Source organism: Anopheles nili, chromosome X (genome assembly GCF_943737925.1).
Source record: "Anopheles nili chromosome X, idAnoNiliSN_F5_01, whole genome shotgun sequence".
Lineage (NCBI taxonomy): Eukaryota > Metazoa > Arthropoda > Insecta > Diptera > Culicidae > Anopheles > Anopheles nili.
Window position 1 is genome coordinate 2,378,041 of NC_071293.1, and position 26,018 is coordinate 2,404,058.

At 51.2% G+C, this 26,018-nt stretch overlaps 1 protein-coding gene across 1 annotated transcript; it reads left to right on the forward strand.

The window, feature by feature from the left end:
• The first annotated feature begins 354 nt into the window (after positions 1-354).
• LOC128729188 (octopamine receptor Oamb-like) lies at positions 355-24,494 on the forward strand. The gene is made up of 4 exons (XM_053822843.1): positions 355-606; positions 13,641-13,877; positions 14,501-14,744; positions 23,533-24,494. The coding sequence occupies exons 1-4, from the start codon at positions 355-357 to the stop codon at positions 24,492-24,494; spliced, it is 1,695 nt and encodes a 564-aa protein (XP_053678818.1).
• The last annotated feature ends 1,524 nt before the right edge of the window (positions 24,495-26,018 follow it).

Here is a 26,018-nt window from a genome sequence, read left to right on the forward strand (position 1 = left end):
ATCACTTCAAGCCGCTCTGCGCTCGTCTTCTCCCACACAGCCTCCACATATTCCTCACCAAACTTTCCATCTTCCCTCCACAGGAGAAAGACGTCATGCAAGAGACGCCAGCAGCAGTAGCAGCAGCAGCAGCAGCCGCAACCAAACCGCAGTAGCTGTCCCATCAGCGTACGTCCGAGCCTCGCCTGAGCCCACGAGAGCCCTCAGCAGCAGTAGAGCCGCCGCCGCTGCCGCCAACGCCACCAGCGCCGCCTCCACCCGCAGTTCCTCCCAGCGCCACCGACTCGATCGGTTGCTCCTCCACCAGCACCACCACCGACACCGCCGCCGCCGTCGTCGGGACGGACCGGAGCCATGAACGAGTCGGAGTGCGCCAGCCTGCTCGCATCCGTACAGTGGACGGATCCGACCAATCTGGTCTCGCTGGCGGTGCTGGCGTTCATCAACGTGCTCGTCATCGTTGGGAACTGCCTGGTGATCGCGGCCGTGCTCTGCTCGCACAAGCTGCGGAGTGTTACCAATTTTTTCATCGTTAGTCTAGCTGTTGCTGATTTATTAGTCGGATTAGCTGTATTGCCATTTTCGGCCACCTGGGAGGTGTTTAAGGTAGGTATATACTTTGTGTTGGTTCTGCGGTGGGTGGAAAGGTTGAGGTAAAGGGGATAGTTGGGGGGTTGGGGTTGCAAGGAGGAAACGAAGGTACCCTTTTTCCACCTGCACCTCTCGCATGATGTCAGTTTTCCTCATTTTCGTGGGTGTATTTCTTTCTTCCCCATGCTCTAGTCGAAGATCTCGATAGCATGTTCTTTCTCTTTCTTTCTCTTTCTCTCTCTCTCTCTCTCTCTCTCTCTCTACCTTATATCCCACACATCCCCACGGTTGGCAGTTACAAACTCAATCTGCTTGGCCTTCTCGCGGGGCGCAAAAACGATTGACAACCGCGAACGCCGATTTCCTATGCAAATTCGCGACTCCAATCGCGACCGCCACCGCCCTTCGTGGTCTGCCTCCTACTTCCCACCCACCTAACCCTCGAGTGACGCCGCTAATGATGGGCTCGAAGCCGGCCAAACCCTTCGATGAGAATCGATCGATTGCGCGATGCATAATTCGTGGGTCAATTGTTGCAGCGACAATCTGACACGTTTACACCCGCTCGTTGGGTGGTTTCATTATTAAAGAGCACGAGCCAGGTGGGTAGATGGGTCTTTTCCAATGGTGGAAAAGACGGGCTAATAATGTGCTTTCGTGCGTCGTTTGTTGTCGACGGGAAAATGCTCGGAGGTTTTTTTTTTATTGTTTCGACCGCCCACTCGTTGAGGAGGTTTAGGTCCATCTCTTTGTGCACCCTTCCCAAGCCCTACGAGGTATCGGGCTACCTAAAAGGCTCGGGTTGCGTGTATTCGATATGCTCGCGACAAATGACACTTGTTCGTGACGCAAACCAGTGTGTCGTGCGTATCCGAAGGGTTAAGTCGCCCTTCGAGCGGTGTTTTGTCGCGCACGAGTCACGAAGCGATCCCGCGGGATGTGCCGCGATGCTGGTGGTGCAGTTGCATTTGCATTCCCCTTCCCCTCCCCCTCCCCCCCCCCTCGCCCCTGCATTCCCTTTTACACTCGTGGTAGGGTGGTTCAGGCGGAAAAACGTGCCTCAAGCTGCGAATGGCACGAAATGGCAATTATGTTCCCACCGCACTGGTTCCAGCCTTTTGCAACCCTTCGTAATCCTCTTCCTCCCCCCCCCGAGCCTCTTCCTTCCTCAACACACATGGTTCTTGGATAGAAAAATCTAAAACTGCCCTCCGGAATATCAGGGCACTCCTAGGAGGGTGATATTGGGAGAAATGGCGACGAGCAATTGGGAGGTAATTTTCTCACACCATCCCCAAACGCGAGAGTTTTCGAAAACAAAAACCAACACCTCCACCGGATTATCACCCCACCAATAAGCCCTAGGTTCGCGACATCGGTTAATGAGCAGCTTGGTTGGTCAAATTGGGTCGCCCTTTCGAAGGGATTGAAGGGATTCTCGCACATCGTTTCCAGCTGCCACCCAGCCGAGTCCGAAACGGCGTGCTGCGGTGTTGATTGAGATTACAAATGCCCCGGGAAAATTGCCCACACCCCTTCAGCGGTGGGAGGGAAAGCACCCTTAGATGGTGCGCGAATGGGCGCATCGAAAAGGGCGTTTTATTTTGGCCCTGGGTTGAAGATGCTCTCCGTGAATGGTGGCATAAAAGAACAGTAACGATCCCGAATGGATGAGCCCGGTGGTTGCCCCCCTTTGGTTGGTGGAAGGGAGGTCCGACCAGGCGATAAACCGCAACCCGCCCTTAATCCGTAGGGCGAAGTGAAGCTGCGTTTTATTTTACAATCGCCTTTCACCAACCCACCCCTTTAGCGCCGGTGAACAACCTCGTGATGGTGGAGAGGGAGAGGGGCATATGCTCTTTTGGGGCGGTTCGAAAAAAGAAGAATCAATAAACACACACACACACATACAGGAGCAAGATAGCTCTTCCAGATCACCATCGCCATCAGCTCGCTTTTCCCGCCAGCTACGGAGTGAAAACGGCACATTTGGGGTAAGGAAAAACGGCCTCTAAAATGTGCGCCAAGTGGAAAAGAAACATCCTCCCGAATGGATGAGGAAAATGAGAAAAAAAAGAGACAAAAGAAGGAGTGCGAAAGAAAGACTACGATAAAGGGAGGGAAAGAAAGAAAAGCAGCTCGTGGGGGAAAGCAAAAATCAGAAAACCAAACTCAATATTCATTCAAATTTATTCAGATTTCTTATCACTCGCGCCATGTTAGTGTGTGCGCCCGCGCGCGCCCGTGTGTGTGTGTGTGTGTGATAAAAATCAGAACCACCCCAACCACCTTTGCTCTGAAGGTTCGAGAGGAGAGAATTGCTTTTCCGTTTTTTCACCCTGAGATGCCCCACACTCGGTATACGGGGGTGTGTGTGTGAGTGGATCATAAATTTTCAGGCGAACTGAACGAAGGGAAAGGGAATGAAAATGAGCCGGCGTTCCACCAGCGAGGTTGAAGAGAAGGCGAGAAGGAGCCGATGGTAGGAGGGGTGGGGTATTTTTTCATCGAACAGCACGCGACACGCGACCCGCTGGGAAGTTGATCGGGAAAAAATCCAGCCACGCTAGAAGGAAAATCGAAAGGAAATGGGAGGCAAAAAAAAGAAAAGCTCCCCGAGAACTTTTGATCGTGACACCATGCGGAGAGGAAGGGAAACATCCTCAGCGGGGTGGTTTAGGAGAAAAAGATGAAGAGAAAGGAGAGGAAGACTTTTCCCTCACCCTCAACGGGGTGAAAATAGGGCGCAGGGCCATCAGAAATTCAAAACAAAACGAAAATGAAGCAAAAAAAAAGCTACCCACCAAAGAAGCAAGAACGGAAGAAGCGGATCAGGCTTCGCGAGGGAAAGGCGCCCAATCTGATGGCAATGGGCCGATGGCAGGCAAGCGATAAGCACCCTTCTTCCCTCCCCAAACCCCGGAGCCCTGGGTCCTGGGAAACTCCGAGGAAAAACTCGATGATGAGCGCCATCTTGCGGGTGATGCCGCCGTTGCTCGAAACCAAAAGGTTAATCGTCTCGGCAGGCTTGCCCAGGCTGGGCGTCTGGTGGGCGTCCGTGCCGCTAGGACTCCATTCTTCCACCTCCCTCCAACTCCCTCCACCCTACCGACACGCGCCTCTTGGCAGCGCTTTTCCACCCCAAGGTGGGCTTCGATACGCATCCGAGCGCTGGTCCTTGCGTGGCGTGCTGACGTTTCACCATCACTCCTTTCTCTCTTTCTTTCTCTCTCCCCTTCCTCCTCACTCTTCTCCTCTTCTTCCCTCCCACCTGCACTCGCCTGCGAGCAGCGGATCACTCGTGTACCGTTGCAGATTGAATTATCTTATAAATTGGCTTTATTATGAAAGCCAATAATTTTATCTGATAAAGGTTGCGTAACCCTATTTCGCTTCTTTTCATCTGCTTCGCACTCTGCCAGCTCCCCTCCCGTCGCCCTTCTACCTTTCACCACCCACCAATCCGCGGGGTTTCCCTGAGCTTTCGTTTCCTTCTACTTAGCTTTCCTTTTCACGTGCTGCCGCCGGATCGGATCACCTTGCCGTGATGCCGTAGTGGTAAGCAGTAAACCAACTTCCTCCCACGCGCACACACCCACCCACGCGTGCACGTGTGCCCTTTTCTGGGCGCCTGCCACCTCATCATGCTGGGGGAAAGTAATCGAGAGAAAGAAGATACTTCTTCCCCGTGGACCAGTAAGGGGGAAGGGCGTGCGGGAGGGGGGGGCACTTTGGGCAATTCTTTTCGTTTTGTGGAAAAGTGGGAGAGCGGGGATAGGAGGGTGCTAAACTCTGTGGTGGGGTAGGTGCCAGCAGCGCGAGTCCTGCCGAGCGCTAATATACATATTTCCCGGTGCTAATCCTTCAAGCGTGCACGCTCAAGCAACCGATTGGGCAGAAGGAAGAGGGGCAGGGGAGGGGGTGGAAGGTAGAAGAAAGAGGGGTTTGAGATGGGGGAGAAAGCAAGGAGGGTCGTCACCAGCGGCCACCAGTACGTGCTGAAGTGTTCGTGCCTTCCACAATCACTCCACGTGGTTTCGCGCCTTTTTCCGGCATCAAGCGGGAATTTGGCGAAAAAAAAAGGGAAAGGGGATAGGGATATTGACACGAGAGGGTGCCTTTTTGTCGTACCCTCGCTCCCTTCACCTTACCTTCCCTCCAACGGAGTAAAGATAAGAACACTTTCTGGGCTCCTCTCGTTCCACAGCTCACTTTCATCACTCCATTATCATACCCCTAACCCCAGCTGGGGAATGCAGGACCTGGAGGGGGGTCGTAGGACCTGGAGGGTGGGGGGGAGTATTGGGGGTCACAGTCTTGAGTGTCTTTTTTCGTAAAGTGAACGCAGAGGAGCTTCGTTACAAATTCATTCGATTCACCCCAGGCTAAGGTGTAAAAGGTGCGCCATCTTGCGTAGAAGAGATGAACTAAAACGATCCCTTCCACCCCCTTCAAAGGTCCAGGGACAGAGTAAGAGGGGAAGGGGGATATAGATGCTCCCATTCTCGCTTCTCGTCACGTGGCCGCCTGCTCACACGCTCCAACGTTTATCGAGCCGAGCTATCGTTATCATCATCATCATCATCATCATCGTCATCATGATGATTGTCATTCTAGACCAGAATCACACCCCTGAGGAGGGGTGAGACACAGGAGATGAAAAGGGGTGGTAGAGTGGGTCACGAGGAAAGGTAAATGCGAAATGAAAACGCCTCAATCAGCAGTCGACGGCTCACTTCGTCGGTTAATTAAGTTTCAAGTGAACCTTCCCTCCTTTCGTTGGTCCTATCACCCTTCTCCGCATTCCTCTCTCTCTCTCTCTTTCTCTCTTTCTTGATCCTACACTGGCCACACTGCATCTGCACCCACTCATCGACACTTTTCAGGATTCTGAAGTTTCGCTTTTCATTTGTTGAATCATTTAAATTGCATTTCGCCTCGTCCTTTTTATGCGACCATTATCCTTTGCGCCAGCAGCGTGCAGTGGGTGCTAGAGGTTGAAGGGTGGGGGAAAAACATTCTACTTTTATCCTAGAGTTTTTTCCGCTCTCCACCCTCCCCCTCCCCCCCCCCCCCCTGCACCAGCATGCTTGGGAGCTGCGCAAATGTATTTCTGATGACTTCACCGAAACGACCTCCAAAGCCCCAGACGCCGGGAGTGCTTCATTTTAAACTTCCGGTCGAGTCGCCGCGGTTAGGCCGTGCTGATTTACGACCACGGAAAGAAGAGAAGAAGAAGGGAAGAAGGGGAGGGAGGGGGGGAGATAAATATAAAAAGTAAAACACACACGCACACACGCCGGTACATAAATAAAGCACGCCCAGCAGTAATAACGTCGGCGAACCGAATGTGTAATCCGCCCCGGGGGTGGCTCTCGAAAGTTTGCCGATAAAAATGATCACTAATGCGCCTAGGTGTGCGGTTAGCTGTGCGGGGAGAGAGTGGGGGGGGGGGGGGGGTGGAGCGAAGAAGTTGGTGAAGGTGGGCAGGATACTGCCTCGAAAGTTTTGCACCACAGCCCGAGGGGCCGACTGGCGTGTCAACCGGTCGCTTCGCTTTAGTTTAGTGTGTTTTGAGTTTGAGGAGCTTTTCCTTTTTTGACCGTTTCCTTTTTTTCTTGTTTTTTTCCGAGGGGGATGGGAATTCTTTTTTTCATTCTGAAACAAGATTCTTGTTAGCTTTTTGTTTCGCCCCACCCTGCGGTCCAACCGAAACCCGGTGTGGTCGCGATGGGAAGTTGATGGCGTTTAGCCAGCTGGTCCAACGTAGTCCGTGTACTTCTGCCAAGACGAACGATTGGGAGCCTTCCGGCATGCGAGCGGGCTTTACGAATCATCGTTTGCTATAAGCCGCTTCAAGCGAAACTTTGTACCCTCCAATAGGGCCCAAGTTGTGCCGAACACGATTAGACATCCAAAGCCGGGCGCGCGGGAGTTCTGGGAAAAGTTTTTTTGTGGGTTTTTGACAGTTCAAATGACGCCATCAATGAATGGCCGAACTTCAACACGCTTAATTTCGTTCGTGCTGCACGTGAACGGGGCAAACCGGGCCTGGTTGCTATTTAGCAAATATCCCCGGTTTGTTTGGTGGAATAATAATTCCAGCGAGAGCGTATTTCAATGAGCTTCCAGAATCGCTTTGACAGCTGTCAAGTTGCTCTAGCAAGCCCGTGTTAGTTTGTCCGTGCTACCGGTACGCTCGACCCAGATGCCGAACATCGACCCAGCCGCTTTCCGAGAACGACAACAGAAAAAGTGAGCCCAATATCACGGACGGACGGCATTTGTTACCTGTAATCTGGATGGCGTTACATCGTCGTTACGTGCATCGAGGAGCGCAACGACTAGACCCAACTAATCAATTAGACCCCAGAAGAACTGGTGTCCCCCGAACCAGCGTCCCTGCACGTGCCGTGACGCACACAGGCGGGAATTTGGGACGCTCGTACGAAGCTCGAAGAACTGTCTTATGACAGCTGTCAAGCGCACCGCCTGCTCGCACCGAGCCGCATGATCCCCGGGACAAGAATTTTGCGCAACCCCGAGTTTTTGTTTGCATTCGCTCGATACGTAGCCGGCGCTATTTCAAACGGAATATTTCCACGGGAATTGCTGCTTTCCGAGAAGCCTCACGGTAGCCCCCGCTGACTCGAGGTCTTGGACTCGGTTCACCAATCGAAAACGATGGCGAAGCACTTAAAACTTTCCGGTACTGAGCGTGCTTTTCCGCAAAAAAAAATAAATAAAAATAAAACAACGTGCCCCACCATTCGAGCGATGGACGAGGAATGCGTTTGATTTCCAACTGCCCTCGTAGGCCCAAATACCATTTCGGGTGGGATTTTGTTTCAATTGTTTTATGGTTCAAAACACCAAAATCGTGGGCTGTACGATTGTTATTGATTTCGGTACTTTTTGCCGTTTCGCGAAAGGGACAATGGTTGGGATTAAGGGTTGCTACTAATGCGAGTCACTTCGTTTGTTCGCGTGTAGAGAAATGCTCAAACTTCTAGCGAATTCGCTCACCCACGTGCATACACGCTTCAGAGCTCTTAAAGTCCTTTATCGTCAAAGAGCGGTAGATAATTAAAAAACAAAGTCCTGTGCATCAGGCAACGCCACCATTGACGCTTCAAAAATAATGAATCCCGACCCGAAGCTAATCCCGAGCTCCGGTATTTTCAAGGAACGCCCTAACCCGTGGTGAGCAACTTGAAGTATGCCATAAACCGCACAGGTGACGTGGAATCCGGCACGTTTCCACCGTCCGTGACCCGCTCTGATCGAATGCTGCCCCAGGCAAAGGTCGTAGAAAATATAAATATGACCATCAACCCTTGCACGCCGGCTTCGCATCGGAAGGAATGTCCTCCGTCGGCTCGCTGCCGCTGTTGGGTTTCTCCTGACTGAAGAAGAGAGCTTTGAAGTTGTCGAAAAGATAACCGAGCCAGCCGGTGTACTCGACTGCTCGACCCTGCGGTTATTTTGCTTCTCCGCTTTGCGTTTTGCCACGCCAAGTTTATTCATTTTCCATCGTTTCTAGCAGGTGCAGCAAAAAAAGGGCACCTGCAGCAACTATTCCGGTAGCCATGGCAGGCTTTAATAAAACCCTTACCCCAGCCTGGAGGCGCTTAAAGTGGTTGCCATGCCATGTCCCAACTTTGCCGGTTTGATTCACAAAGGAGGTGGCCGAGTTTTCCGGCCAAGTATTTCCCCGCGATAGTTTTCCCACCCCTAGGATGGAGCCTTCTCGCCTTCCTGGAGCGTCGTGCATGATTAAGGATTCGATTTTCTTTCCCACTCGCGAAGGTACCTCAGCGATCGCGTGTGCAGCAGAAGGTCGCTTCCGTTTCCGACCGGGACCGGTGCAGTTCATTACTTTTGGGGGCCAACGCAGCAGCGGCCGCCATGTTTTGGGGCCACTCGCTCTACTTTAATTGGGAGTGCCTTGGGAAAAGCCGTAGCCTTTCGGGTGGTGTGAGAATGGGTTGGCTTATCGATTAGAGCCGCACGGATTTGTCTGCCGGCGGGTTTGACGGTGTGGAAAGTTGTTCTACTCATCGCACGTGGACGTACGCGTGTTCTTTCTCGGCATCGAACACCAACGAGGATGTGATCCCAAAAAATTAGCGTGAAAGGTCCGCGAGACCGTAATTTCCTGATGAGGACTCACCTTGGCATTAGTGGTGCGTGCATCCTGCGAACCTCCTGGATCATTAACCGCACGCATACGAAAGTGGAAGAGTGCGCGATAATTGAAGTTCTCACGCGGTTCTGGACAACTTCGACCCGCTTCGAAAGGTTGTTCCGCTTTGTTAGGGCACGCTTCTGTCAAGCTTTGCACGTATCTTCGAATCATGGGTCAAGAAAGTTTTTCGTAAGTGTGCCAGCACTTACCGGGAGAAAAATCGCCCCAAATCTGCTAACGAAGTGAAGTCACTGACGTGGATGTTTTCTCAGAATTTGGTGTCTCTCGGCTTCTACCGGTCGGTGCGTTTGGGTGGCCATTGCGCAAGGACACCTACGCTCAAGATGCTCGTTACCGTGGACCTTTTTGGCGACCCTGGTCAGGTAACCACCCACAGGCAGGAAGCTTTTGTTTTCCGATGGTCATATTTTTCCGACGACAACTCGCAGCCCTCAGGCATCCGCCCTCAGCCCCTTAGGTAGTCCGTAGTTTTGGCAACCTTCGGGGGTGTTTTTTTTCCGTTCGCTGTTCTCATGGTAGGGTGGTGAAGCGAAACAAAAACGCTCGCGGGCTCGCTGTGCCAGATTTCGTGCAGTTGGGCACCACGAGTAGGTGGTGTAAACGCACGCACAATCACGCCATGCTTGCCAGCACCATTCACACGTACTCGAGCGTGCGTGTACCCGAGGAAGATTTTCTTTTTTTACTTTCGTCGCTTTCCATCCTCATGACCGCCTTCCCCCAATCCAACCCACCCCCAGAATGTCCTTGCTAGTTTCCGGAGGCAGCGTGTGAACGCAGCTCACCTGGCAACCACCCCGTTCGGTTCGGTATGAAGGGTCACTCGATTAAGATCCTTCGCCGCCCGATAGCCCGGCCCTGATAGATCCCATAGGATAGAACACCATCCCTTTCTCTCCACCATGCCATGCCAGCCAGTGAAGCGCAATAAATCTGCCGACCGTGGCTTGGGCCCGGGCCAAAAGTCCCAACACCACACGTTGGGTCGGTCGGGTGCCCTTTATGGGGCGGTTTGTGTGATATAACGCCCCACCCACGCCAGGTGGTATTCATGCTGCACACGTACTCATACACACACACACACGCACGTGCTCGCCCCCTCGGAAACCGATTGTTTTGGGCACGCGGGCAGAGTGCGCGGGTGTTTGCTGTAAATAAAATAAAAGAACACGACTATTTATGCTCGAATTTAAACGTTCCGTGCACAAAGGGGAAGGGGGTTGTGTCGGGGGGGGGGGACAGGTGGGCAGCAACGCGAATAAATAATAAACGAACCCTGGGCTCAGATTCCGGCAGCAGGAGTTGATTTTCGTCACCAACCGACCCCGAGCGGGTAAGTGGCCCGGTTCGACCTGATCGCCCGGGGTACGTCCGAAGTTGGCCAACAAGAGAGTAAAAGCGAGAGCGAATGATGAGTGAAAGCGAGAGAGAGAGAGAGTGAGAGAGAACGACAGAAAGCGAGCGAACGAGCGAAAGTTCCCGCTGCGGTAGACTAAACAAATAAAAGCACTCAAGGTACCTCGAGGCCGGCCCTTTTGGGGTCTCCCTTTCCCGACTCCCTGGATGCCTCTCGACCTTCGCTACACCTCCACAGCACAACGCTCCCTTGCGTGTGTGAGGGCACGTTTTTTACGGTTTTTTTTTTTGTTCATGAAGAGTTTATTGGCACGTTCCACCCGCGGCTGTGATTAAAACACGTTTTGTATAAAGTGATAATGCGATTAGGTGATAATTGAAAATTTATAATTCATTCACGAACGACGTGGCCCCTCTCGGGATCCTCCCTCTCCATCCTGGCCTTCCCTCAGATCACCCAACCATCCTCGTTAGCGAATTTTTCGCTCCCTTCTCTGGCCCGTTCGCTCCCGTTGGCAATTCCCGGCTGATTTTCCCGCGTTAGCGAAAAGCCAACTTAGGAAAAGCACCGAGTGGGGTGGGTGAAGGGGAGAGGGGGGGGGGGTGGGGAGGAGGAAGATGGAGAAGGAGAGGACGGAAGGGCCTGCGCGGGGTGAGTGCCTTAGAACGCTCTGTAAGCCACCGTTACGGCTCCTCGCGTCACCTGATGGAGGCGCCTGGTGCTGATTTATTGCCTGGATATTATTATCATTGTGCTAACTTTGACTCCGCGAGTGAGTGTGGATTATTTTTCTTCTTCTTTTGTTAGCTTCTCCCTCCCTTCTTCCCCTCTCCACTCCCCCCCCCGTGCTCCTTTAGCTGAGAGAGAGAGAGCCAGACCAGGTCCCGTAGGGAAAAACGCAGTGTGAAAGTCACAGCTTTCCTTCCCAATATGGAAAGCCAAAGCACGGTTTAGGCCTAGTGGTTGCCCTAGGGTCCTTTCAAAGAGTGAAAGAGTTCACCATGGCCCTTCATCCTAGCGGCTCACCTTCAGGACAAAATGGCCACGCGAAAATGTGGCTTATCGGCTGAGTTCGCTTCCTCTCGGTGTTGAGGCGTTTTTCCATCTTTTCCTTCGCTTCTTCTTACCCCCTTGATAAAAGGGCGTTGAAGGGCGTTGAAGGGCGTCGAGGGAAGGTGCCCCCAAAGTCGGTGACCGCAAGCATAATTTCTTGGCCAACTCGCCCGTTCGAATTCCATTCAATTTTCCTCGAGCAAGCCACGGGGCTACCACCGATGGGAAATTGCGTCCCAGCTCGGTATCGATTTTCAGCCATGCCGGGTCCTTTTCGTTCATTCTCTTGCCCTTTGCTCTGAGGGAGCGCTCGTGCCTTTCACCACCACCTCCCGCGAGGTTTGAAGTGCATTCAACTGCGCAAAAGTCCACCCTGAAGGGCGAACCGAACGGTGGTTGGTGTGGCTTTATTTTTATATTCAGCCCGGTTTTTCTTCCTCTTCATCTTTTTTTCTTCTCCCATTTTTTCGGTACTCTACCCGGCATCAATTGACCACTTCGGAGCTGCCACCCCCCTCCTCCCACCCGAGCCACCCACCCTACCACCCATCCACTTGAAGCGCCCACAAAAACCAATACGCGATCGGTCCGAAGAGGATCACAACGAGCTCGGTTTCAAGTACCTTTCGCTATTGAGTTCATTTTCCCATTGCCTTAATCGCTTTCTTACTTTTTCGCACGCTGTTCGTCTCGCTTTCGCGTGCTTTCTCGTGCGCGGTCCAACCGCTGTCCTTTCGCGTTCGGAAAAGCGAAGCGAAAGGAAAAAGCATCCCACCACCGGCCAATCCCGGACACGAGGGATGCCGAAATAGTAGGCTCCCGGTGGGATTTGAAGACTAAAGAACCTGTCAATTGCAATAAATTCATTTCGGTTGCCCACCCTCCGTGGCGGGTGACAAGTGAAATCCGAGCGCATATATTGATATTGATGTAGAATGACGATTTTTGGGGGTACGAGTATGGGTTGGGTTTCGCCCTGGAACGTGTTTAATTTTATGGGTATTTTTTGGGAGGCAATCGGCTAGAAGAAAAAGTGTAAGAATAGCTGATCCTCGTACGTCGTGTGTTTGCTTCACTTGACAGTTCGACAGCTCGAGCTGGGAGCAGTCATCCATGGGCGCGCTGTCAAGCATCGGATTTATGCGCGTTAAGCGAAACGGCATGTGAAGATTTAAAAGCGATAATTTTTAATAACCATCCACCATCTCATGCTGCTTTAATCTGTAAGTTTTTGCGCACATTTCTCCGCGTTTCGGGACGTAGTTCACGATACAACAGTAGCAAAGGACGTGTACGTCCCGAAGGAGTTCGAACTCTCTGACAGCGATTGAAATCCTCAAACCCAAGCACCCGATAGAGGCGGTTCTTCGGTTTCTACGGTTAGTTCCCGATTCTGCAGGGAATGGGTTGGTCCTTTTGGTGCGACCAATGTCACCGGGGGACATCATTTATGTGCAAATGAGATTATGCTACCCTGCTGCTCCCGCGCGCTTCGTTTTCCCTCGTCACTCCCGAATCGAAGGCAGAGTGGGCGACTTTTTGTTTGCCATGGTTGATTTTTATTTTATTCTCTCTCCGCCTGGAGGCACCCGCGGTGACCGTTTAACCGTTCGTATCCTTTTTTTTCGCCTCACCCTGCACTAAAGTAATCAGCTAATTCACTGGCTGGCGCTGGCGAAAAGGGACGCACGAGCAGGTCTCGGGTGTTTCGTCACTAATAACCGTCTAGAAGGTAAGCGCCCACTCCAAGCTCAGATGCGCCGTTAGGGTGATCGTTTGAAATAGAACTCCGAGAAGTTGCGAGCCGCAGAGTGGAAGGGCTAGCGTGAAGGACACCCGTACGTACCCTCGGCATCAATTCATTTGCTGTAAGTGGCGCTAGTTATTTCAATCAAAGTATATCCCTTCTTTAGCCTTGCTTCCCACGCTCTGGGTGACGTTTCGGTGGCAAGATTCGTGACAGGCGGCGAGCGGTAGCAGAAAAGAGTTGGGTGGTGAATTAGCAAAGGTAATGCTTTGGCGCCGCAGCGATATCGAAACGAAACGGAATGGTAATTGGGAACGGTTCGTTTGACAGTCATTTACCTTCCCGAGAGCGGTTTGCGGGTTTCGTCCTCAGGAGTTCATAGTTTTGGTACTAAAGGTGCACAAACACTGGGAACTAATAGCTTTAAAAAGGAGGAAAGCACATTTTACCAACTAGAAAAAGCGTTTATACATCTTGGTATATTTCTTAGAGCGTTATATGAAGTATAGTTTAGTAATTTGATATAGATCTATACTTCTTCTTTCATCACAAAGTCTATAGAACTGCTGTGCTTCTTTTGTATGGTTTCCACACCTTATTCTGCCTAAATCTGATTAAATAGTCCACTAATGACCGGCAACTAACACACATTTCTTCTCATCTCATTTCCACGATCGCACCAGGTTTGGATATTCGGTGACGTCTGGTGCCGCATCTGGCTAGCGGTCGACGTCTGGATGTGCACGGCCTCGATCCTGAACCTGTGCGCCATATCGCTGGACCGGTACGTCGCCGTAACCCGGCCGGTCACCTATCCGAGCATAATGTCGACCAGGCGCGCCAAGTCGCTCATCGCCGGGCTGTGGGTGTTGTCCTTCGTGATCTGCTTTCCGCCGCTGGTTGGGTGGAAGGAACAGAAAGTAAGTAGCCGCTCGCTTTTTCTCGTGGGATGGGAAAAGTAATTATTTTTAGCCTGCCGCCCAACGCCAACGGATAGTAATCCGCTTTGGTCCTGATCGGGGCGATAACTCCCGGTGTGTGCGTTGCTGGAGGTCGAACGCAGGGTCTATAGCTCGATGCGTTTCTGCCGTATTTGTGAGCTCGGGTTGAGGTTCGGTGTTCAGAGCTCACCATTTCTGCAGATTACCGCTTCGACCCTATCCGAAACAAGCACCAGCGCATCCTGGATTATCATGGGGCATAAAAGGTCCTGCACATGATGGGCTGTGATTAAATCAATACCAACCAGGCGCATCCACCGGATGTGGTGGAAAACGCCATCCATACACCTGCTCGGGACAGGGGTAGCGTTTTAAACGATTACACTCACACGCTTCACCGCCAACGCTTCATATAAGCTTTATTAAGTGCGGCTCAGCTTCGATTGGGTGGGTCATCCTCATCGGGCAAAACCAATTACGCAACGGTGTGTGTGTGTATGTGTGTGTGACGCCCCTCCTCTTTCCCTCGCTCTCTTCCCCCTCGGACGCTGATATATACATAAATGCTGTGCTTCTTTTTCGCCAATTCTCCGATGCTATAGGTGAAAGAGAACGTTTATTATGAATACGGAAACTACACACTGGTGTCGATGACACCGTCCCCTTCGCCGCCGCTGCCCTGCCCGTGGACATGCGAACTGACAAACGATGCCGGGTATGTCGTCTACTCGGCCCTCGGCTCCTTCTACATCCCGATGTTCGTGATGCTGTTCTTCTACTGGCGGATCTATCGGGCAGCTGTCAGGACGACGCGCGCCATCAATCAGGGCTTTCGCACCACTAAAGGTAAGCTGTCGCGCGCTCAAACCATCGCTCTGTCCCATTTGCTCTGTCTCTCTTTCTCTCTCTCTCTCTCTCTCTCTCTCTCTCTCTCTCTCTTTCTCTCTCACTCGCGGTGTCACACGCGATCCCCAACCTCTAGTGATAAAAGCTCCCACTCGAAGCCTAACCAATCATTACTACTGCACTCCCGAATCCCTGTAGCGGTGTAAAAGAGAACAAAAAAAAAATGGTCTAAACTAAACCAATCAACACCTATTAACCCCGTTATCATGTCCCACCCGCTGTAACCACCGCATCACACCATCTCCTCATCTCGGTCTCGTTCGTTCGACACCTCTTTTTTATTTTTCGTTTTTTGTTTTTTGTTTTTGCTCCATTTCGTTATTGTTTTCGATTTGTTGGATGAGTTCGTGTTCGTCGTGTACGTTGCGTGTCTCTGTATTTCGTAGTTTCGGTTTCCTCCACCTCCCACCACCACCCACTTTTCCACCACCCACTTTTCCACCATCATTCCCCCTTCCCTTCCACACCAGTTCGCCATTCTCGCATTCGTTATGTTTGGTATGTGTCATTTCGGTTTGATTGTCACTTTGACAGCCCACCCCGAGCCTTACTTGCTGCCATGTTCTTCCGGTATGTACGCTCCACCCCACCCAAAACATCCACACCCTAGTAGTGAGTCTCACCCCATCCCAGGAAATTATTAACCAATCCAATGTGCAGCCCATCCTCGGCCCCAACTAGCCCGCTCACCTTCCGCCTGGTACGCTTCCTGCAATGTGTTTTATTTTTAGTGACCCCGGTGTATCAGCCAACCACCTCCGTTTGCCCTTTTTCTCACCGGAAGCACGTCGTGTCCACTTTCGGGACCTGTATCATAAGGCTCTCGCTCTCGTTTGCGCAGGCAAAGCGGGCAAGGACCTTCACGTAAAAGCGAGAAAGGACGAACCCGTGGCACAGGCATCGTCCTAGCCGGCCTGCCAAATGGCACAAACCAGTGTGCCAGTCAGGAGATGTTTTATTGATTTTTTAATACTATCCCCGGTAGAGCCGCAGATGTGGCGCAAAAGGATGTGAAGGTGTTGAGGCGCGGTGTTGGGCGCGGGGAGGCGTTTGACTAATGAATTATGACTTGTGCCTTTTAGAGAGGCGTCTAGAAATAATTTGCTGATGCATTCAACAACACTCGTAGCCACGGCTTCGTTCGCTTTCGTCCGATTTATTGCACCCAGCTGAGAGAGAGAGAGAGAGAGAGAGAGGAAGTGAAAGGCTAAATAAAAAAAGAGAAAACATGAAAGAAGGAAAGGCAAGGATACTAAGAAGGTATATAGACGCTGTTTTGCATACACATGCAGCAGAAAAGAGGCTCTCGTTTCGTAGTACCCGAGCTTCATCTTACATGTGGGCATCTTCGAGCTGTGGGTAGCCTGTTTTTGATCGACTTGAGCTTGGTCCTGATGCACAGGACCTGCGACTCTTCCCCTTCCCCCTCCAACCACCTTCCAAACCCGGGATGCACCGGATGCAGTCATGAATAATCAAAACATAATGAATGCATGCACCGAGCTCGAAGCCGGCTCCCGTGTCCTGCGCCTGTAAGCTCCTTGATGATGCTCCTTTGTTCGTGAGCAGGTCATCCTGGCAGTGGTTCGCGTAGTTGGCAGCCGTACCGTACCGTACAGGCGGTTTGGGGTAGAAAGAATGTCCGCCCACTTCGGACACCGGGTGCTTACGTGATGTGACCATCGTTGCCCGTACACCTGGCTCATCTTCTGCTCAAACCTTCGAAGGATCCGTGTTTGATTGTGCCTGAAGAGGGGCTGGAATCGATCGAGCAGCTTCTGAATCGAGCTCGCATCAAAATCACGTTTACACCCGGTCGAGCTTGTGGGACAGCTGTCACTGGCAGGCCTTCAGGCTGCTGAGCATCGAACTTAATATGAGCCAGATTGCTTCAGTTGCCCACGAGCCCCGGAGCAGATGGTTGAGGCATTTTTCTTTCTCCACTCCGTATCCCCAACCACAGGCTCTCGTTTCACTTGCAGTAATTAGATAACGCTTTCCACGTGCCGAAATCGCCCTTTTTAGGGTTGTCCCGGGTGTTCTTTTGTCGACCGAATCACCTCCGATTCCGGCTGAACCAGGAATCGATCATCTTCGGTTAGTCCTGGAAAGGAGTCCCTTTTTTTATTCGCTTCTTTCAGCGCCGCTTGCTATTCGAATCGATTTTCCGCAGCACCGCGGCGTAAAAAATGCCAAAAAAAAGTCCCCAAAGCGAACGGCTAATTGAATTGCACCATTCATTTTTCGCTTTCGTGCTTCCGTTTCGGGCGCTTCCGCAACAGCCCTAATCGACTCACTTCGGGGCGGTGTTACTTCTGTAATTAAATTCGACTACTGTTGTTCGTCTCCAACACCCCATTGTCCCTGTTCCTGGTAGGGCGTACGCTGCGACGGTCATCACCCTGGGGTCGGTGGTTTAGCAGCTGCCAAAAAAGCCGGATGGTTTCGTTTAATGCTCAGCCCTTGTGCCCTTTTTCTTTGCCACGTTTAACCGGCTATATTGCAGCGATCCCTTCAGGTTTTCGGTGTGCCGGTGAGGGGAGAAAGAGCGAAGCTGCACCATCTGGGCCGCCATTTTGATCAACTTGTATTGCGGACCCACCCTGTATTAATGGCTTCTCGGTGGCGTGGAAGAACACTCCTTTCAGCCAGCAAGCTAGCGTCTTAGCGTTGGCGAACTTTTTCCGCAATTTAACACAACAACAACAACAACGAAGAAAAAACGCCCAAGAACAATTATGAAACGACAAATATTTGGCGTTATTCGCCGTTGGTAATCTCCAGCCGTAAACCGTGCCCGTGTATTGAAGCCGGTTCACAACTACTGTGTTCGCATCTTGTGGCAAAAGGTCTTTAAATACTTGTTGCTGGAGCCTTCTGCCTCGACAACGCAAGAAGGCGGTGTATTTGTCGATTTTAATTTCGCATCCCAACCCACTCAAAGCTGCGTTCTTTCATGCTACACCACACCCCCGGTCGTCGGAATGTTGTTTCGGACGTCGAATTTAAATCGCCAACAAAGAACGCGCCCTTCACCCTGGAGGCAAGAATTACAAACGTTCGGCTGCCCTTTCGCTGGGTGTTTGATTTTCCGAGCTCCACCCGAGCGGTTTGCGAGTTAAAAATTAAAGCAAAGTTCATTTACGCCAACGTCCCTTTGGCCTCCACCACCCAAAATTCCCCGCCCACCTAAATCCCTCGCGGTAGCGGATGAATCGCACCACTGCAACTCCACATCACGTGGACTCATCAGCAACAAATCACCCTCATCTCAGCTCCACAGCCTAAGCCACGGCTTTTGCTATCCTTCTGCACGGGCAAGGAAGAAGAAAAAAAAAACCTCCCAAACCCAGAACGGCCAGCTCCTTCGGGCACGGGAAGCAAACATGAAAGCAGTCAGGATATCGCTCGCAACAGGCGAAGGCGAACCTCGTACATCAAGGCGTACAGTAACTCGTGCATCAACACGACCTGTGGACCTGCTTTTCCCGTACCTGCACGGCGAGATAAGGCGTCGAACCCACCCACACAACCCACCCCAAACTATTCACCCTATCGTGTATGGGTGTGTGGGAGTTGGGTGGTGATTTGGTGGCGATTTCTCTTTTCCACTCGCACACCACGCAACGACTCCTTTCCAGCCGCTTCAACTTCCGGTTGTGCTCGATTTTGCATTTCGCTGGCTGGGTGTGCGAACTCAAGTGTATGTGTGTGTGTTTGATTTGTTTGCTTCATTGCGCACCGGAACCGGCATGAGCTCCTGGTTCCTGGCCTTTTCCTATTCCCATCTCACTAGCAAAGGATCGGTTGCGCGCCTGTGTGTGCGTGTTTTCTTTTCCATTTTTTTTTTCGTTTCGTCAGCCAGCTACCTCGCTATAAACGCGCGGGATCCTTGCTCCATTCGCTACACTTTGCATGGTCGTTCTCCTCGCCTGTCGTCTGCCCTCACCTTCCCAATCGCTTTCTCCCGTTCGCATGTGTGTGCCCCATCGAATGGTGCCCGTTTGCCCGTGTCGGATTGCTAAATCGCATCGCAATCGCAATGTCCGGAGGCATGTGTCTAGCGTCCGGGGTTTTTTTTTCTTTCTATCGTGCCTAGAGGATGTGTGTTGAAGTGTTCATCCTTTGCTGCCCTTCTGCCCGGTGTTCTGGGACGTCTCGCTTGCAGGCGGCCGAAAAGAAAGAAAGAAAAAAAGAACCCCGGCTTAGCACGCCCTAATAAGACAGTAAGCTAATCGATGTGATTACTGTCACTCCTGCCACGTCCGTGCTGAAGAAAATGCGCCGGCTGTCTCGTGTCAGGTCCTTGTGCGGGAGTCCTTACTTCTTCACCGTTAAATGACCTCCCCGGGTCGTTTATCAGGGCTTTTTCCGAGAAGCACCACACACGCGTTCGTTCACCTCGCGTGTGTGTGTGTGTGGGGGGTGTTTTTTCTTTTGCCTCGAATGTGAACCCAAACCCTCACCGAGATACTGCTGACGTTGATGTCCGGTACTTCTGCAGGGGAAAGGTGGCGCTCCATTCGTTCAGGGGGCTCATTATTTCGGACGTCCTGCTGCTCGGGTTTGGTGGACATTGATCGCGCGACTAAGCGAGTTATATCGAGTGGAACACTTAACCCCCCTTTTTCCGAAGGAGAAGTTTTCCCGGGATTACCGGGATGCTGGGAATTTTTAGCACGTCTCGATGCACGCTGGAGGCGTTGACAGAAGGAAGGTGTCTCAGAAGCAACCGCAACACCGATACTGTCATAATCGTGCCGGGAAATTGTCACACGCCCACCGCGAAAAAGGACACCCTCGCTTGGGGTGTGAAAAGTATCAGCTTCGCCAGATGCAGCCTTAGCTCGGGAATTGAGTTTTTCACTCACCCTTCCCGCCAACAGCTGCGAGGTCGCCGTAAGCTTTAAGGGTGGGTCTGTGGGTTGGGAAAATGATACGGCTCGCTAATGAAAAGCCACTCCTTGGCGCGCGCGCTTCGTTCGCCCACGGCACGGCCCCAGAATTTTCGCAACATTCGCGCCGTATTTCACCATTTCCCAGGAAGAGGCGTTTGCGCGCCCGTGTGTGTATGTGTATGTGTGCTTTGTTTGATTTCCATTTTGAGTTTTCCCCGGTCTTTTCCTCGGTTTTGTGCGTTGATATATTTACCAAGATGTTACTTATTCATGCAATCACCGATCGGCGAACGATCGATTTACATCCCTCTTTTCCTGTGATCGTGATTCTTCCCCTTCTCCTCCGCCTCCCGCCCTCCCCCCCCTCCACCCCTTCAACACCTCACCGAATCCTTTCCTGCCCTTGCCTTGTAGTCTGTGGAGCGAGCCTCGAATGCTCGTTTTGTGTTGATTTTCAGCTTCACCTTCGATTAGATAACCGTTCTTGTGAACCGTGCCGTTCCTCTTTTACACCCTTCACAAGCCCTTCGCGGATCGCCGTAGGTTACATGTAGGCCGCTACTTCTCTTTACCCTACCTCCTTCCTCCCCCGTCCATTATCACGCCCGCAACACTCCCACTTTCTAGTCGGCATATGTTTCGGTTTTGAATATTTTGGCTCTGCTCCATTCGGCTCCCGTTTCACGTACATTTTTTTATACTAAATATATATTTGCTAGTCGGAATCGTAGTTCGTTTTATTCCCGTTTCATTCTTTCATTTCTTTCCTGCAAATTGGAATGTTTGTTCTTAACCGTTTACGTCGTTCGTATTCACCCGTTTCCCGTTCCCGTTTTTCTTGATATGTCAAAATGCAGCAAAAAGAAATCTTCCCAACCCGAACCCCGCCCCGATGACAGCAATTTAACTATATATTACAGTGTACTAACCATCCCCATAGCCGCCATTGCGATGCCGCTCGTGTAGTATTTGTCCCGACTTTAGGGGTTGAGGGCGAAATGTTTGGCCCTTCGCCTTCCTGCCCGATGTACTTTTCGTATTTTAGAAATGTTCGTTCTTTTTCATTCTTTTACATCCTTTGGTGAATCGCAACCCCACTCCCCTAACCCGTTACGCCCACCATTTCCGTCTCCTGTTTCCTGCAAGCCCCCCCTCCCCGCCCTTCAGTGCTTCCGCTCGAACCCATTTCCGCCTGCGGCTCGCCAGTTCCGACCGCCGGGTTCCGGGGAACCTTTCACCTAGCCCCTAGCTCGAATGCTACCAACACGGTACTTACATATTTATATTTATGATTTGTATGCTCTCCTGCTCTCACCTCCCCGCTCTTGCGAGATACAAAAAAAAGCCGACCCACGGTAATGCTCCAACATGAGTAATAACGACAATGTTACCATATCTTTAGTGATAACCAAAGTTAATGCGTGCCAATACTTTACAAATCCGGAATGCTGTTTGCTGAGTTTGCGTTTGCATTTGGAATGAAGGAAAGTTGTGTTTCATATATATATATATACATATACATATATCTATATACATAAATATCTAATCGTATGTTTCTACATGATTGCGATCGACAGTTACATCTGCAACCGTTAATATCTGTGTATGTGCAAGAATTTACATATTACGACGGTATCACGAGTATCGCTCGTTTCGTTGTTTCTTCTGTTCCATGTTTCCGTTTGCGTTTCCACGTTTCGTATTTTCTTTTTCTAATCTCGTTTTTCTTTCGAATCAAAACTGCTCTTATTTGCTCCACTTTTGCTCTACCTTACCGGTTGTGCGAACGATTTTATACTACCAGTTGTGTGTTATGATTTCCCGTATGTCCTGCCAGCAAAGCCAAACTACCTAGACACTGAAAGCATTTTTAGCGTATTTTGCGTCCCGCGCCAGCGACCCGACTGTGTGCATGTGTCATGAAGCGATGCGGATGAAGAATGTATATAAACATTTTAACCTATAGCAAAGAGTTTCGAATGTTTATGCAAAGTGTTTATGTTTCCTGAATGAACAAACCAAAAAAAAAAACAATACAACAACATCAACAAACAAGTTTTCCATCAATACGACAGTTTGCTATCATCTTCAGCTACAATTGCAAGCAAATATAGCTAGAAGCGAAATTACTACATCAACAACATCATGTACTACTATTACAAACACCACTCACCACTTCTTTAACAATTACTACTAATAATACTACCACCACTTTTACTACTACCTCAAGCATCACATCTGCTTATACTGCTAGCAAAACGCTAGATAACAGCAACCACACGACTCATCGAAAATGGCAAAGTTGGTGATTGAAACGGTTCCTTTGGTTGAGAATTTTTCCCCAATTTGCTTCGAGCAACGTTGGTTCGGCACACAGAAACAATACCGTGATACCCTATCGACAGGGTCGGGAAAATTTCAGCACAATTGAGGCTATCACTAAGCTACCCGCGACACACACACATAAACACACACACATGCACATAGAGCGAAAAAGAGATGTTGCTCGAATCTTAATAAAAACGGCATAAACCGTCAAGAGACGTCGTGTCGCGCCTGAATGGTAGGCAACACGCGGTGCACATCAGCAACCGAGCCGGGTGGCAGCAATGGCGGATGTATGCGAAGGCCAAGGACACCACCAAGCACAAGCACATATCTAGGTACAAGTACATAGAATCAAGCCTTAGGCGAGAGCAGCTAAAGCTTGGGATTCGCTTGCTCCGGTAACAAGAGGGTTTCCATTCTACTCCTTTTTTTTCTCTGGCAGTGGGTCTTGTGCCCATCCTCTCCCACCACATCTCTCCCTGCAGCCGAAGACACACTAGCTTGGGGGCAAAGGTTTTGATAGGCAAGCATGTAACAGAAACTAGGCAAGCTAGCAGGCAACTAGAAAAGGTCGACGATGAAGCGAGACATGAGCTAACGTACACCGAAACACCCTCACACCCACACAATTCCCGCCAACATACCACTAGCAAGCGTAGCGTGCGTGTCAAGAGCCCAGGCGGGGTCACTAGCCGCGTCCGGTCGCTTGGGGACCACTCATCGGTTGGAGTAAGAGTCGAGCATCCTCCAGAGCGCTCAAGAGACACTTGACACCGGTAACAATAACAACAGCCGGTTGTGGTGGGTAGCGTTCGCGCGAGCTTCTACCATTCTACCGAGCTGGGGAAAAAATGCCGGCCAACACCCTCGCTACACGTTATAGACACACACACGCACACGAGGACAACGCGCCCGAACACCTGTGCGCGTGGATGGCGAGGATCTGCGACGATTCGTCACCAGCGATTCGCCGATCGATGCGATCTCGAACACATTTACCAACCAAAGGACATTTCAACAGCGTCACAGATGCACTACAATTGCCTGTCAACACCACCAACCACTACCACCATCTCACCATTCCGTCATACTAGCATCTAAGAACAGAAACACTACACAACAACAGTCGTCTAACTCTACGAGATCCTTTCTACCACCAACCAACCACTACCACTACCACCAAACCATCAACCAGCCACCGCAGCTACCCCGCTGTGGTTAGTTGAAGTCGTTGCGATTCAATATATTTCTTCTCTTTCTCTCTCTTCTATCCCATGCCGTCGTGTGACTGGGATCGTGTGTTCCCCTGCCGTGTGTGTGCGCGCTTGCGTGTTTGTGTGCGTGTGCGTGGCCTCTGGGGTCGACCGGCTGGCCTGTACCTTATCCTATACCCTATTCCACTAATCCACGATCCTTTATCCTTTCGATCCATCTCCCGACCCGTCCCACCTCCCGCCCACCTTCTCTCTTTCTCTCTCGCTCTTCCCTGTCATTACTTGTAGGTGGCAAGAACAATCTCGACGATAGTCTGACGCTGCGGATGCATCGTGGTAAAGGTGTGGCCTCGCTGATGGAGTCGACGATCCGGGCGCAGAACGCCGTCCGCATGTCACTCGAGAGTTCGGGCCGAGGTTCGACATCTCTGAAGCAAACCCATCATCAACAGCAGCAGCAGCAGCAGGAGCATCTTCGACAACATCAGCCCCTGACGGCTTCCGTCGGCTCGACGCCCAATTCTCAAAATGGCGCACCAGGCTCAGATGGAGGTCCTGGGCGGAATCCTGAAATATCGATCTCACGTGCCTCGAGCGGAAATGTAGTTGTACAGTCCTGTCCCCAGGGGCAGACCGGGACGGACTCTTCACCAGGGTTGCAGATATCTCTGCACACGCTGCACAGCTCAACACCGGCTCTACAGCAGCAATCGGCACTGCCACCGGTTGGCAAACGTCACCAGCTGGGGAGTCGACGCAAGAGCGTGTTTAAAGAGGCCTCGGTCGGTGTGTCGCGCGATCTGTCACCAAACTCGTCCAAGAAGCTGGGCAAGAAGCATCTCAAGGTGCAGGTGAAGCGCTTCCGCATGGAGACGAAGGCGGCCAAAACGCTCGGCATCATCGTGGGAGGGTTCATCTTCTGCTGGCTGCCATTCTTCACCATGTACCTGACGCGGGCGTTCTGCGCCGACTGCATCAACAGTCTGCTGTTCTCGGTGCTGTTCTGGCTCGGATACTGCAACTCGGCCGTCAATCCATTCATCTACGCGCTTTTCTCGAAGGACTTCCGGCAGGCGTTCAAGCGCATCATCCTACGCTGTCTCTGCTCGAAGCGGCTCAAGCTTAACCTCAAGAACTCGGCGCAAAACAACACCACGAACCACTCGTACAGCCCATCGGCGTTCACACCGATCGCGTCGACACCTCGCACGGAGATCGCGGAAAGCGGTGTCGGTGGTGTGTTCAGATGACTTGCCAGCAACTCGACCGGGACAACTGCTGCCCCAGCCGGCCTGGGTCCGGTGCTACCTGGGACGGCTTCTGTCAGCCGGCAACACCTGCAGGTGCAGCACTCGAACTTCTTCTTCTTCGGTCCGGTCTCCCCGACGGTGGTGACGCTCAAGGGTGCTACTGGGGCCAGCCGAACTAGCGGCAGTCCCAGTGACAACCAACACCGCTCCGGACGAGGTGATCACACGACCGAGAGCAGCTTTGACGACGAAGATGATGACGATGGCGAAAACGAGGAGAAAGAGGATCACGGAGACCACAGCGAAGACGATACAAAACGGGTGAATGGAGGAGTTGGTGCGAGACGGCTAGGACAGCTATCTGGTGGCGGGATCGGAGACAGCACCTGTCAACCGGCCGCCATTGGAGAGCACTGTCAAGTGATTGATCTGACTACCGTCAATGGAGGTGGCACGAATCGAGGTGCCATCATCCAACTGCACGATATCTCACCTACGGTGCCGGTGCGGATCCGGGAGGACCGGCATCAAACACCTTCAACTATCACAACTACTGCTACTGTAACCTTTCTATGAACTTCGGTGATCCGGCGTTACCTGAGCAAATCCCTGACAGAGGGGTCTACTCGCTCGCTAGCAGGACGACCCATTTTGCTCCCCAATGTACCGGTTATAGTTCGGCTACTTTTTCACCCACTAGTTAGACGCTAGTTAGTGAGTAAACTGTCTACCACCTACTAAGTACACAGTTTGCATAAGTTCGTCAGGATAATGGTACGGATGTGGCGTGTGTATAATGGCGAGTAGAGAATTCGCATCGTCCCGATCGCCGGTCTCCGTATGAACACTAGCGCCACCTAGTGGTGGCATTTAAGATGGAACAGTATTTTTTTTTGCTTTTTCTTGCATTACGCGCGTGCATGTGTGAGTGTGTTTGTGTGAGCGCATGCGAACGTAGGTGTTGCGCCTATGTTGCACTTAAGCTGGACAAACTCAGACCGAATGACAATCTCTTCCGAGTAACGGCCGGAGGGATGTACCGACGACAGCTCAAATGGGCTGTGCGAGACGTGAAGAGCACAAGCAGCAGCATCCTGACAAAGAAGTAGTAATAGTAACATTATAATGGAAATGAGAATAGCAAAGCTGTTTGTTGAAAGTAATCACATAACTACTAACACAAGCAAGCGTAGGCGCAAGTAGCGGCATAATAATATTATTAATAATACTTAAAAACCGGAAAGTCTATTGCCATTCGCAAAGAATCAAATAAAACAAAAAAAAAAGAAGCATCTCAAGAAAAAGCGCCGTATGCTAGGAGTAGCTCACATACTCCACTGTTCATATTATTAGAGCCGTGTCTTCGCCCAAGGATTCCCGCTGCCTTGTGTGACGTTGCAAAAGAAAAAGCTAAAAAAATTACATCTGCTCAATATCCAGACGAGTCATAGGCATCGAACATTTGTCTGTTTCATTTGCAATCAATTAGAGCTTTCTTGCTATTGATAGTGCCACCGAAACGAA

Coding starts and splice junctions, on each gene's coding strand:
- LOC128729188 (XM_053822843.1), top strand. CDS start 355: ATGAACGAGTCGGAGTGCGCCAGCCTGCTCGCATCCGTACAGTGGACG. Junction 607..13,640: donor CCACCTGGGAGGTGTTTAAG/GTAGGTATATAC, acceptor CGATCGCACCAG/GTTTGGATATTCGGTGACGT. Junction 13,878..14,500: donor TTGGGTGGAAGGAACAGAAA/GTAAGTAGCCGC, acceptor CCGATGCTATAG/GTGAAAGAGAACGTTTATTA.